Source organism: Ambystoma mexicanum, chromosome 1p, assembly GCF_040938575.1.
Source record: "Ambystoma mexicanum isolate Mex_15411 chromosome 1p, UKY_AmexF1_1, whole genome shotgun sequence".
NCBI classification, from domain to species: Eukaryota; Metazoa; Chordata; class Amphibia; order Caudata; family Ambystomatidae; genus Ambystoma; species Ambystoma mexicanum.
Genome location: NC_090921.1, coordinates 625,488,156 through 625,503,165, shown reverse-complemented (window position 1 = coordinate 625,503,165; position 15,010 = coordinate 625,488,156). Strand labels below are relative to the sequence as shown.

Sequence of the window (15,010 nt, the reverse complement as noted above, 5' to 3'; positions counted from 1 at the left end):
TAGGGCCAGCTGTGGCCTGCCAGAAGACTGCGCATGCGCACGTGTGTGTGTGTCGGCCAAACTTTTTAATTCAATGGAAAGTGGGGCACGTTCCCAAACTCTATGCAAGGCCTCCAAAAATGTGGCTTGCGTTTGCGCGCCGGAAACCCGTGGCCTTAGTTTAATACACAAAGCGGCAATCTCCTGCTAATTTGGGGAAGTGTGTGTAATGTCAAGTTGTCCACAGAACTGAAAACATAAATGTAATTTCTATGTAGTCACTTGATATTGTTGGATGTGGTTTTGGGGTGGTACTTCTTATTCAAGTGGGGAACAGAAAGCTGCATTTTGGAAGGCACAGTCTTTCCTGGTGCTGCGACCATCGCTAAGGATCGTAGGACACCGTACTATTTGTATTTGTATTTGTTGTTTTATAAAGCGCCTTAATCGAAGGCGCTTTACAATGAACAACAAAATATACATTAAACAAGGAACAGTAGAAGCAATAACGATAAACATGAGTCAAACAAGAACATCAGAATGTAGAACAATTTACATATGAGAAAGAAGAAGAGAGGAGAGGTTGGAGAAAGAAGAAGGGGTAGAGAGAGTAGTGAGTGAAGTGAGTAGTAGGAAGAAGGGAGCTTTAGAAGAGAAGGGGGACAATAAAGAACACGGAGAAGGGTACAAGAAAGAGTTAAAGAATGGTAAGAGGGGAAGGGGTTCAGCGAGCGGAATGAAAAGGAAGAGAGTTCAGTGAGGAGCGGAAGGAAGAATAGGAAGGGGAGGAATGGATAGAGAAAGGTAGGGCGTTGCAGTGTAAGGGGGCAAGGAGCTGAAAGGAACGGATACAAGAGGAGCACAAGGGGGTGGGGGAACTGAATGTAAGAAGAGATCGGCAGAACAAAGGGAGCGAGAGGGGGTGTAAAATGAGAGAAGAGAGGAGAGGTAAGGAGGAGCAAGGTCATGAAGAGATTTAAAGACCAGACAAAGGAAGTGAAATTTAAGTCGGGAATGGAAAGGAAGCCATTTTAGCTGAGAAAGTGAGTTGGAAACTGAGTCATGAGGAGAGAGAAGACAGAGGGTGTGGATGGCAGAGTGATGAGAGAAGAACAATAGAAAAGACGAGAAAAGATGAGGGAGGAAATTACAAGTTTGGTAGCATGGACAGTGAGAGAGGAACAAACTTTACGGATGTTGAAGAGATGACAGCGACATGCCCGAAAGGTGAGGGAGATAATTATGCCGTGTGGAAACTGATGCAGGTGCTGCTATCCCAGCTGGTGGTGAGGATTAACCCCTGAAGTGCTAAGGGCGAGCATGTTCTTCCTGTATTCCCCTAAGAAATTATTGTAGTTCCTGCCCACTTCCATAGTTAAAAGCAGACTGATGTGATATGATGGCGGTGAAAGCGACACAATGGATATTAAGGTGAATGAAGGTAGAAAGAACATTAAGATCGACCCGGTGAACCCGATGCCCTTAAATATGCTGACCATGTTGAAATCATATCAGCCGTGTGATAGGCAATGGTAGCTGGTCTGGGAACACGAAAAGTGAAATATAATTACTTTCCACTCTCTATACTGGCTGATATTGTTACGTACGCCTCACATCCCGGAGGCGCAGTGACGTGAGGCGCACAAAGAATAAAGGGCCCACCCTGCCGGAAGGCAGGCAGGTCCGGGCACGAGCCAGAGAGAGTATGTCATGTCATTATTTCGCTCCTCGACCAGGCCCGACGCAGGCCCTGAGCTTCTCCCTCTCCGCCGGCTGCCCCATCAGGGTGGGATCTAACAGCTATGTGTTGATACCCAAAGCACATTTTTAAATAGTTTTGTTATTGGTGATTCATATGGTGCCACAGATAAATGCAGAAATACTCCGTTCAGGAATCGTCAGCAGGCAGAGGGGTGTGAGGGGAGAGAGAGCAAGTAGGAGGGAAGAGAGAGAGAGATAAGAATGGAGGGGGAAGAAAGAACATGGTCAGGGGACATGTGAACAGCAGTTGCAGGTAATACGAGGCAGAACATGAATGGGTTCTAAAGTGCTAGAGGCCTCTGTAAGTGATGAATTATGCATGTAATGTCCAGCTAAGTCAAACCAACACCTGTGAAACGACTTGTAGCATGCATCATCATTAAACGATGGCAATATTTGTAATGCTTATTGTAAAAAGTCACCCATTTTCTTTGAGGACTTCATTAAACTCATCTCCTTCCGTTGTATTTGATTTCACAGCTCTTCTAGCACTGACTTGGGGCTCCTGAGAATCTCTTTATTGCCATTTTGGGTACAGATGCACAAAACACATGTGGTTATATGTTTTTAGTTCTTCAGCCACCACTATTATATGAAGAGGCAATGCCCAAAAATTACTTAGCCACGCTTACCTACTTAGAGCATTTTTTTGGCAATTGGGTAAGCGGTTGGGGCAGAATTCTGTGAGGCAGCGATTGCAGGGGTACGGAACCCAAACATAACTTTCTTAAATGGCAGCAACAATGAGACGACAGTGAACTGCTAATACCCGCCCCTCATCACTGCTGGAACCTGCAATTCGGCCATTTCACTGGAACAGTGTATTATAGCACAGTTCCTCTGATTGTTCGTCTCGGTTAGGTTTACTTGTTGGCCCAGTTGGGCTAATTTGTAGCTTAATTGTACTTATACTCTGGCACAGTTGGGTATCTCATGTGGCACAGTTGTGCTTATTCTCTGGCACAGTTGGGTATTTCATATGGCACAGTTGGGCTTATTCTTTGGCAGAATTGGGCTTAAGATGTGTCAGAGTGGGGCTTATTCTCTGCCACAATTGGGGGTTATTCATTAGCACAGGTGGGGCTATTTGCTGTGGCACAGTTGGGCGTTTGATATCCTCTGGTCCGTTTGAAGATATTACATGGTACGCTTGGGTTTCTTCAGTGGCACAAGTGGGTTTACTTTGTGGCACAGTATATTTTGTTTTCTGGAACAGAGTGGCTTGTGCTTCAAAACAAATCCTTTTATTAGGTAGCCCTGTTGAGCTCTATCTGTAGCACATCTGTCATATCTATTGACATTCCTTTTCATATTCTCTGGCCCAATGATGTATATTCCCTGGCACAGTAAGATGCTAAGGCTAACTAAGGAATATTGGGCCTCATTATGAGTCTGGCGGTAACTGTGCCGGTAAAACCGGCACGTTGCCGCTGGACCCGTAATAAATTACCGGTGCCTGACTTCCCGGTGCCACCGGGCATTCCGAGTCTAACGGCTGGGAAGTCAGGCGACAGTCATTTTGTAATTCTATCCGACTCAATGGGAATGGGGAACACGGAAGCACTGGCACCGTTAATAATGGTGCCGGTGCTTCTGTGAAACTCCGCGGGCGGGTGCCGTTCCGCCCGCCAGGTTTGACCCTGGTGGGCGGGACAGCACCCGCCCGCAGAGTCGTAGTGTGCCGGTCCGGAAACAATGGTGCTGGTAGGCTTACCGGCACCGTTATTTCCGGACCGGCACACTCATATTGCGGCCCATTATGTATTGTTATCTTCCATACCAACCTCTGGTCTTTGAGATATATTGCCCAGATAAGATAGCAACATGAATTAAATGTTGTTCCATAAATCAAACAAATTAAGTTATCGGGCATCAGATGAAATGCGAAAATAAGTGTTGGGGTGTACCTATCATGCCGAGGCTTCACAAATTGAGGTTAGAACCATACAGTCGACTCAATGGTCCTGAATGCAATGGGCTGCAGGGTTGCTAATGTGAGAATGCGGTCTTGCTTTTCTCAGCCAATGCTGTAGCTGCAAAGGCGTTGCCATCAGCGGTGGCTGGAATGGAAAATAAGAGACTCCGCCGCCGAGCAGCCATCATAGTAAAAACACTGTTTACATTCCTATCCCTCACTAGGAGTCATCAGTCACCCCTGCATCAGCACCTTGGTTGCATGGCAGCGTCAGAAATAGAAGGATGCCTTGGGGTGTCACAACACTAGCCTGGTGCAATATCCAGCCTCTTTAATATATGGTGACACAGACTGCGAATGCGGCGCGTAGATGCAATGATAGGTATGACGATCACCCCCACTTACCTCTCCCATCGGCGGTGATCCCAATGCCACTGCTGCAGAGGGCCTGGAATTCAGCTGGGAAGAAAAAAAGAACACAGTCAATTCCCACTATGCACTCGCCATACGCAGCATGTCACTCCATGGCAAGCTCAACAGGTCAACACAAGGACACAAGATCATCAGCAGAAAACATGTGATATTGTTTAGTACAATAAAGCACGCCCTTGATCTTAGGGTTTTCTACATTTCCCTTACCTTATTAGGAATAACAGCAGATATGTTGCACTTTAGCAACCTACATTAACACTTAATGCACATAGACTCTTTTGCAGTGGGATTTAAGGGCTGTAAAATGACAAAAACTCTTCAGCTTGGCTAAAATGAGGAAGAAAACACTTACACATGGCAGTTTTTCTTGTTTTGTGGTGTTGTGCTTATTTACTTATTTATCCCTTCCTGCTATTTGTGCATGTGTGTGCTTGTGTGTGTGCGTGTGTGTGTGTCATGTTATGCAATGCCACCTCTTAAGCTCTATGTCTTGTGTTTCCAAATGTATCTTGGCCTGACATTTTAACAAGAAATTCTGTTTATTAATGTGCACCATCCTTCTGCATTAATGGAGGTGCCCCCCATTTCCCACCTGCCACCACAGACACACATACTGCTGCTGGACTGACCTTGTACCATCCTTGTGATTTATTTGAATTCTTCCTTCCAAATTTCACTTTTGTTATGGAAACTTTTGGTCATTTTCAATTGTATGATTTCAATATTTATCTTCTGCTCCATTTTTTGGGCCTATAATGGCAGTTTTGTTCTACCTTTTGATCACTTTATAATACATTGTGCGCCAACAAAAAGCGGCTGGAAGTTGACATGTAGCATTAACAGAAATAAATAATACACATTAGCAGAACTCAGTTCAGGAAAAGGGCTGTAAAGTCCAAAGTAGACCAACAAGAGCAAGGTGGTAAGCAGGTTTTGCCACCCTTCTGAAACTTAAATTCTATTACTAACAGGACAAAGTAGCTACTGCTCAGGTTGAGAAGGGTAGAGAGGGCTTTATTATGCAAGTCACCTCTTAGAAGATCCTAACCTTAGTCCAAGAGTTCCCCCAACCCCTTGGGCTCCTCTCGTTTCCGTTCCTTTCAGCTCCTTGCCCCCTTACACTGGAACGCCCTAGCTAACCTTAGTCCAAGAGGGATCAACCTCCCACTCGACCGTTACCACTCTAAAAGTGCTTAGCTGGCCTCAAGAGCTCACTGGCCGGCTGATCCATAGCCTTGCTCCCAGAAGAACCTCAGATCAATACTCACCGTAGTTCTGCCCACCTTTCCTGTCCATAGGACAATGTAATTTCTGGAGTAAGGAGTATGTAGAAGAGCGTGTACTCTCCTGTTCATGTGTGCATAGGTTGAGCACAGCTAGACAGTGCAGAAAGGCCTCCATGTCTGTGTCTAAGGCGCCAAATGCTCTATGCGTGCAGTCTATTTCATGGGCAGTTGCGTTCATTATTGTGAAAGTTTCCCATGACCTAGCTAGTCTGCAGTGCATTACTTTACAACCTCACCAGGGGGGAATCAAGTATGATGATCTGGTAAATTGTCCCTGCATCCATAACATGATTTAACATAATGCCACCAGCACACCAGTGACTGGCACAATGAAGGTTCTGCTGGCCAATTACAGAACCTCTTGTTCCTTCTATTTATTAAATATTCTTTCCGGCCAAAACACCATGCATACAATAATCACTTTCACTGACCAGTAAGTTTCCATTTCATACATGTTGTGAGTTAACTGTGTGTGTGTTGTCTCTCTGACTTTTCCCACTCTTTGCCTTTCCACTCTTCTTGCCTCCATTTTCATTTCACCCTAGAGACCGCAGTCTGCCGGGCAACATGGGTGGGAGTTTGCAATTTGCCTTTACATGGACAAGACTCAGGAGCTCTCAGACCACTACAGTGGTGATGTGTGCAGCATAGTATACTGATGACATCCTAAGTCCTTTTCCTTGCTCGGGGGTTTTGTATTGCTCCATAAAATCAGGTGTTGTGCAGTAGGTTTGAACTAATATTTATCCTATATCAGAATGTATTATATGTTTATATAAAATGGTACCACCAACAAGAGGTCTCAAAGCACTGCACAGAATCGAATGATAAAAACACCATAGGAAATGGGCCTAGATTATATACTGCATTAGAAGGGTGGTATTGTTTACTCCTGAAGCACCAGCACTCAGTGGAAAGGGATTTTCTGAACGTCTGCAAGCCATGTGGGAAAAAGAGTTACTTGCTGCAACGAGGTGGTGGCTACAAACACAGAACATTTTCTGTCCCATAATCCCCAAATTGATCTTAATAAACACTTTCAAAAAAGGTGAACATAATTATTTTAAATGGTAAATGAGTTAATGCTGGTGCTATGCTAAGGCACTTCCCAAATTTGGATCTCAGCATTTACCTTGACCTAATGCTCCTCCGGGTTCAAATATTTTAGTGTTTGTGAATCATGTTGGACACCTTAAATGCCGCCTGACTGATGTTACCTCGCTTCTAGCTGCTGAATCATCCCATGCACCTTTGCTAATATTCCTGACATGGCAACCAGAACCTCACATTTATCTATTGCCATCAGATTTGCTTATAATTCAATCACTTGTGAAACAATCGCGATATGATATGATAAGTCACTTATAACGCGCCTGTACACAAGTGTTTTGACATTCATAGGTTAGTCTTACAACCAACAATTAAGGTGGGTACTGGAGCAGGCCTTCCCCCTTCCGCTCTCCCTCTTTCCATGGAACATGCCTATATTGTGGGATACTGGCTGGATTCCTCTATGGTTGATTTCCAAAAGAAAATTAAGCCAGGAAAGCATTTTCGCACCCAGGAAAGGGCGTTCAGAAACACAGGGTGGCTGGAAACACAGATGAAAACACACAGTGTACTGCACGTGTTTCCCAGCCACCAGAGGCTCTTGCCTTGGTACTGTCATATTGTTTGTTCAGAAGGCAACAGGGAGCCACTTCCTCCCCACTTCCCACTTACCTATTGTTGACCGGAGCACAAAGCTCCGGTCCCGGTGCTCCACCCTGGCTGCCACCGCCATAGAGAGAGAAAAGAGGCTAAGTTCCTTTTCTATTTCTATGGTGGGCATCTTTTATTTATGGGACACTAGGCTTGCGCAATACGACCTGAGCCCACGCTTCGCTCGGTCCTGCCTAGGCTATGTGGAAGTACTGGGGGGGTTACTTAGTAGCCCCTTTTCCTACTTACTCATGTAACATGTTTTATGTTACCCTCACTACAATTAATGGCTGGTGGCAGTGGTTTAATTTTCCTACCATTGAGCGTTTTTACCGCAGGCTGAATCCTCAGCTCCAGTATTGCACCCATGAGTGCCCATTTTGTCAAAATGGCCCGGTCTTCTTTTTTCGCCATTTCTTGCTTGTTAGGTCTTTCTTGGGTTTTACCTTGCGCACCAAACCAGGTTTGACCCTTTTGTTCATTTTGCCTTTGGCGGGCTTCAGTGCTGAAACCCGCCTCTGGCTCCAGTGTGTCTGGCAGGGCAGGAAGCGAGGGAGGTGTCCGAAACTCCCTGTCCTTAGCTAAGTGGAAGTGATTGCTATATTATTCCAGTTATGAATACTACAGTTTAGCTTACATTTTACCCCGGTAAAATATAGAGCAATTGTAGTAAGAAAACATAGGCAGCCCTTGTATTCACTAAGTATCCTAGATGAAGGACTTTATATTTATGCCATCAAATGACTGCGGTTGATTCAGTATGAACCCATATTCTGCCTTTACAAGCAATATCACATTTCCGTTTCAAGGGCCTCACTGCAATGGTTGCTGTCATAGCTTGAATGTTTGACAGCAAAGACGTGCATTACTTTAATTTCTTTCTTTCTTTCTTTCTTTCTTTCTTTCTTTCTTTCTTTCTTTCTTTCTTTCTTTCTTTCTTTCTTTCTTTCTTTCTTTCTTTCTTTCTTTCTTTCTTCGTACTACTTAATACTCGCCCATTACTTGTCCCCACTCTTCCTCACACTTCCCTTCCTTTCCCTTCCCTTCCCTTCCCTTCCCTTCCCTTCCCTTCCCTTCCCTTCCCTTCCCTTCCCTTCGCTTCCCTTTCCTTCATGTCGCTTTCCTTGCTGTTTCCCCTCTATTTCTCTTCACTTCCTTTCCCCTTCCTTTTACTTCCCCTTTCCTTCCCTCTCCTTTCCTTTCCTTCCCAAATACCAAACATGACACAAATCCATATAACTACATATATAATTACACCCCCAGAACTTAGTCCATTAGTTCCCACAGACATTCAGGCTTCCTGATGTTGCAATGCGAATGCCTCAGAAAATCTGATGCTGTACTGTCAACGGGAGCTTTTATACTATCTTCTGTTGACCTTAGGGTGAAGGATAAGACACCTGACAAGAAAGGGAAGCCAAACCGCAATTAGTGTGGGTACCCTGGTCAGCGGGATATGGATTAACTCTCTGGTAGGAGTTGTACGTCGAGACAGAGGTAGAATTAGTTCACACACATAACTCTAGAAAATACGCTACTCTGATATCCTGAAAACAATATCCTTTAATAAAGTAACACATATAAAACTATCAGTTCAAATAAGTCCTTTGGAATGTAATACACAGTATTAAAGTGATACCAGCATATGATAAAAACAGTAATGCCTATTAAAGGACCCTCATAACCCCAATGGTAATGTCTGGGCCATCTACCAGAAGTGAGCTCCCAACATAAAGTAACAGAGTGTGGGGAGAAGCAGGAAACCATACAACCTTTCAAGCAGGTTAGTACCCTATTGCTCTGCACAATTAAGGGCAGTGTCCTACAGACACCCCCCCAACCCTAATATATCTGGAAGACCCCAGACCCGATGGTCACTAGCTAACACATATAATAGGGTATGGTATTAAAAAGGGAAATGCACAATTTAACGAACCAGCCAAAAGTCCCTAAGGCATATAACATTCATGACTATTAATGTGGCAATAAGACCCTCTGCGGCGGACCAATACCGCCCCAGGTAATGCCCCTGGGCCGTAGTTACAGGCCTGAGTGTAGTGAGGGCCTTAACGAAGCCCCAGGGGCATTAACGTGGGCAGTATTGACCTGTCGCCGAGGGTTTTATAGCCATTAGTGCCCTGGCCCGTTAGACTTGGGTACTAATGGCATTTTTTTCTGTTTCGAAACTGAAAAAAATTAAATGAATAAAAGCGGAAAAAAATGGCCACCGGGAAAGGGAAAGTGTGGTCCGTTTCCCTTTCCATGTCGGCCATCGGGAGCAGACGTGCTGGGAACAGAAGTGTTTCCAGCGCGTTCGCTCCCAAGAAAAGAAGAAAAAAGAAGGTAAGTGCGGTTGGGGGGTGGGGTGGTAGTTTGCGGGGTAGGGTGTGGTGGAAAAAAAACCTTTCCATGAGTCCTCGATGGGGGACGAAGTCAGCATCCAGCCTTGGGGAGACTCGGAGCGGGGATTGCCCCGTTTCGACCATCCTCATTGGCTAAGGGGCTGCCCCGCCCCTCGCCGGGAACAGAGTACCCGGCATGCGCGGGATGCACAAACGTACACAGGAATACCATGTGGTATGTCTGGGAAAAGAGCCAATCCACACGTAGTATTCCCGGTGTACAGCGCATGCCGGGTACTAATGCACAGTCACATATAATAATACAGTATACCCACAAAGAAAATGAAACAGTTGTAAACCATCACCAGCAGCTTTGAAGAATCAATAGAATATTTTAACTACAGCTAACTTCCTTAAACTGCTCTAGGATCCTCAACTTTGGTTGGTACATATGGATTAGTGAACCCCAGAGATGTAAAATGTTTCAGGCTGAGTTCCACAACTCCTTGATCGCAGAAAGGATAGTGAAAGATTTCTAATGCGAGAGTCATTGAAGAGGCAGAGGTACAGAAGGGAGTCAGACAAGTTACATGGCGTGCATGTGTAAACACAAGGCCATACCCCACAATCTCAAAGAATACAGGTTTGCAAAAGGCACATCGAACTTCCAAGAAACCTATGACCATCATCCTATCGAGCGAATCAAGGACGCATTTTTATAGCAAGAATAGCTTGCAGACAGTGGCGCCCCATCGCCGCAACCAGCAGAGCCACAGTGTGCTATAACTAAGCACGAATGCAAAGCACTGCCCCAACGTAACCACCCAGAAAGTCTACATCTGAGAAATATGATGTGACTTCAATTTACTGAGAATTGTTCATAGCTTGCGGTAAGTATAAGAACTTCGTCTTGTTCATGAATTATGAAAACAAATACCATTTTGTAAAATGACAGTTTGCATGAAGCTTTGAAACAGAGCTTTGAGAAAACAGCACTCTTAATTTACTTTTGATATTACTTTACATGTGTGGTTTCTAGGTCCACATTTTCAATGTAAACATCCAAGAGACCGTGATCCATCTAGTGCGCCAGTTTCTGGGTCTCTGCCTTTTATGTTCCCTCTATTTACACACCTGCTGTTTTTGTGACCCAATTTAAAGCTTGCGGTTTATTTGGCTTGGACTCCGAAGGTTTTATTTTTGCTGCACATGGTGGATTTAAAGTACTTGCCTGAGCCTACCTAAACCATGGCGGAGTTTCCAACATTGCGGTAAGATCACCTCTGGATAGTGCAACAATCAGGATCTCACTCTGCATTCTCCTTCTGGTAACAGGCAGGCAGATCTCTGGGGGAACAGGATAGGCCTGTACACATTGGGCCTCATTATATCCCTGTCGGTACGGTAACACCGGTGCCGGTAAGCTACCGGCACCGTTGCTACTGCACCGCCATACTACAAGTCTTGCTCGCAGGTGCCCATCTGTCCGCAGATCTGAACTGGCGGGCAGACCGGCACCCGCAAGCAGAACATGATGGTAGCACCGGTGCCGTTAATAACAATACCGGTGCTACGGCCCCCTATTCCCATTGAGCCCTATGGGGCTGAATGGGGATGGAGAGTCCCTTTTTACCAGCACCCGCAAATGGGCAATTACCAGGTCCGACAAACTCGGCATGACCCGGTAATTGCCCATTCTCGGGTGCCGGAAAAAATGCAACTCCGCCTGCAACCGTGCCGGTTTCACAGGCATGGCTGCCGCCAGGGTTACAATGAGGCCCATTGTTCACCTTATTTATGTACATGTTTTCGTTGTTTGAGTGAGGACAGCTTTGAGAAGCAAGGGAACACACTAAAACAATCGGTTAATAGGCATAGAGGTGAGGGGGGCCCTAGTTATACCAGATATGTGTTAATCACAACTAAGCAACAGAAGCAGTATTTAGGTGTGAGGTAGGATCAGTCGGCAGGGGGATGGTGGGTGTGCACTGTATGTGTTGTGTGCCCAATGTTTGTTGTTTATGGTTATCTAGTTCCCCAATGCTGTTCCATCTGCTTAAGCCATGGTGCAGCCACCATCATGCGATGCAGGAAGCAGGGTATTGAGCTTTTTTCTTTATTGAATGAGGGCGGGTGCGAATCTAATGTTGACTAGTATGAGGTTCCATAGCCTGTGGGCATCAATCAGGAATGCCTGTTTCATGTTTCTTTCTTCTTTTTGTATTTGTACAGCTGAAATCTGCCCATGTCCTGGAGTGTTGGCAGGGCCACCAAGATGGTGACCCTGTCAGCAGGTTGGCCGGAGAATGCAAAATGGTGGCTTTATAAATAAAGCAGCTGGTCTTCAAGGAGATACATGCGTTTAGGAGAAATCAATTAAATTCAGTGAGTGTGGACGTAATGTGGTCAAATGTGGGGAGGGGTTTGATGAGGCTTGATGTGGCATGGAGAACGCTTCTCTTTGGTTTTAGGGTAAAGGTGGGTAGACCAGTAAGTAGGGTGTTTCCACCATCCAGGTATGAAAGGACAAGAGCCTGAACTGTGGATAAGAAGTTATTCTCTTGAAGTTACCTGTTCAATCCATTTTATGTTGTTACATAATTCTTACTGCCTCCACTGCCTCTACAGTTTATCTGGAGGCTGCCCAGTCTTTGTAACTGCCTCTGCATATTGCAATGTCCAGTACCCACTTCTGCGATTTCAAAGGATGTTCCGCAACCATCTTTTAAGGAAGATGTGCAACTGCTATGGGGCACATAATCGGCACCACCAACACAGATGGCACATTGAGCAACTTGGAGACCTATGATCTACTGTGCCACCCACCGATCCCTACATCCCCACTTGCTCTGTTTATGCTGACACCATCTCTATCAGCTCTTTTGAATCAAATCTGTAACCTCAATATAGCATTTTAGCTCTTAATTTTTGCAAGGGAATTTACAAAATTGATAAGAAATTGCAAATAAGCGAACATTAAATAGCCAAAGAGATTAATTCAGCTAAAGACTGTATGGCCTCTTTACAAGTAGAGCTCTACCCATTACTGACATTTCTTTGGGTAGTAGCCGTTTAACTGTCACGTTTACTACATTGCCAAATTCTGAGTTTGACTTTGAGCTGAGGAATTTACCTCCAGAAAGATGCTGGATGTAAATCCTCCCCTTTAAGGATAAAAAGAGGCAGATTTACTGCATGGTATTTCCACTCACAGTAAATCCAAACAAAATCTCCAATGAGTAATATGGACTCCATAAATGGGGATTTACGCTGCCTTACCACCAATCATAATCTGACAGTAATATAGCCAGACCTACATGGGGTAATGGACAATGATTTTGGTGATATTTCATGGAATTACCACTAAATTACCACCAAACCAGTAATGAGGCTGTGTCTGCCATTGCAGTCTCTATTGCTATGCTTGGAGTGCAAGTATGACAAAGAAGCTCCATTGGAAAGCACTCCCAATTAACCACAGCCAACAAACACCCTCATAGAGATCACATGAGTAGCAGATATCTTTTAAATGCTTAATATGCATGAAGTGGGATGCAGAGTTAGCCACCACTTCACAGACGCATCGTGGGCCAGATTGATTAACAATCATGTTGACAGGATTTTGAAGTCTTTCCTCAAACCCATAAAATAAAATACTACATTTGACTCTGTTAGGACTGGCTTTCTATACTCTGGACTGGTGGACAGATGTATATGAGGCCAACCAGTGGTCGAAGTGTGCAGGAACGGTCGAAGCGGTGCACCTATACTTATTTTAATTGAGTTTTACCGTTCCTATACTTTTATTTTAAAAAGAAACTGCTCCAGAACCGTTTCGTTTTGAAATAAAAGTGTAGGAAGTAGTTGAAACTTGCACTTTCAGTGCACTGCACAGGACGTTTCCTTAAAGAGCAGGCACATGTTTTTGGGGGGTTTTATTGTGCATGGGAGGGGGTGCGGTGATGGGGTCTGTGGGCAGCGGTGCAGGCCAGTAGGGAACATAGTTCCACTACTTCTTTTCGTACACTTCGACCACTGAGGCCAACCTAGTTTAGTGACAGGGACAACTCTGGAAGGTGTAGCCAAGCCAGTTCAAAGTAGCAATGCGAGTGGTCAAGGCTAAGTATCAGGAAGGGTGAGCCTGTTAAGGGGTCCTCAATGAGTACTGTTAGGTACGTGCTTCTAAGGTCCAAATGGGGTTAGACTTCATAAGACTTATCTCTTGTTTCTAGTGCCTCAACATATAATGCAGGCCTGTACTACCCACGTAGATAGAGTGGCAGAGCAGCCAGGCTTATTTTAGGAGGAAGAGATTGCAGAAGTTGTGTTGTAGTTCCTGATAAATACTCCAAACCTGGATGCTGACAAGTCGACCGCTAGAGCTGAAACTAAAGAGGCAGATGAAGAAAGGACATCTGTAGCAATTTCCAGCAAACGGAGAGCCTGCTGTGTAACCAGAGCCTGATATAACCCTTCCTTCCAGTCGACCTGGGGATCTGTACTGTGACAACTCCTACTCAGAGGCTTGTGAGATCTACTAGTGTCGTAAGACCTGCCTTTTGAGCCATACCACAACGTGCTGCGACATTGCTGGGTTGCAATCCCCCAATACCCCGGGAACTCGAGCCATTGTGCGGTGAATGGTCTTCCGAAGTGAAAATATGTCTGAAACTTTGGTGGCCTCCTCCTGGTTCTCCGGGGACACAAATGGAATCCTTGAAGTCCCCTGACCAGAGTGCAGGACCGAGAAAGTGAAGAGAATCCAATCGGTGATATTCATTCTTCATTCTTCATCTGGTGGCTGTAAAAAGGTGCCAAATACACAGACCAGTGAGAATCCATGAAGTATCCTTTGCTGGAAGCCTCCTCTGATGACTGCTGCTGCAAGTTCCCATCCAGTGTCCACTTCTTTCGTCTCCAGACCAAGAATCTAGGGACCGTGTCCTGTGCTGCTGCATTCTGAAGGCATCCACCCTGAAGCTCTTCTTTTCCCTTAAGGTACTGTGTGGGCTTGGGTAATATTTATCTTAAGCCTGGTGTGCATCATGTGAGGCTGAGAAGGGTGATGTGTGTGCTTGGGAGATTGCCCATACCACTTCCCCGAATACATATAGGGAGTTTTCTCAGAAGTCCATGAACACATTAATTAATTCTGCAAGTGAATACTTACTTGTTTAAAGAAGATCTCCTATGGAACCTTGACTTTCCTGCAACTGAAACCTATTTAAACCTGCCTACTGCTGGCACCTAGACCACTAGGGTCCCGCTTCTGCACTAGATTAGAGAAGGACTGGATAAGAAATGGCTTCTGTCTTGAAAAGTAGAACAAGTGTACATGTACTTACTTGCTGAAAGAATTAGTGTGGTAAATGTATCTCTGTGAGTACCTTTGAGTTGCAGTGTGCCCTCTAAAAAGTAAGGCGTTTCCCCCCTTTTCAATTGTTGGTACTGATTAATCATTGCGTAACTGAATGAGTGTAAAACATTACCAATAGGGTTTACCTACCTTGAGTACCACTGTGTTCTTCTTAAAGTGTACCATAGGGTGTTATTATCCCCGATCTGCTTTACACAGACCTAAAAGAGTCCTTGAG

At 45.0% G+C, this 15,010-nt stretch overlaps 1 protein-coding gene across 1 annotated transcript in view; it reads right to left on the bottom strand.

Annotated features, from left to right (window-relative positions):
- Positions 1-15,010, bottom strand: part of LOC138577245 (fibrillin-2-like) — a 454,244-nt gene that overhangs the window by 140,268 nt on the left and 298,966 nt on the right. Inside the window, exon 17 of the mRNA XM_069649613.1 lies at positions 4,061-4,114. Coding sequence (XP_069505714.1) covers positions 4,061-4,114 — 54 coding nt within the window. The remainder of the gene's footprint in view (positions 1-4,060; positions 4,115-15,010) is intronic.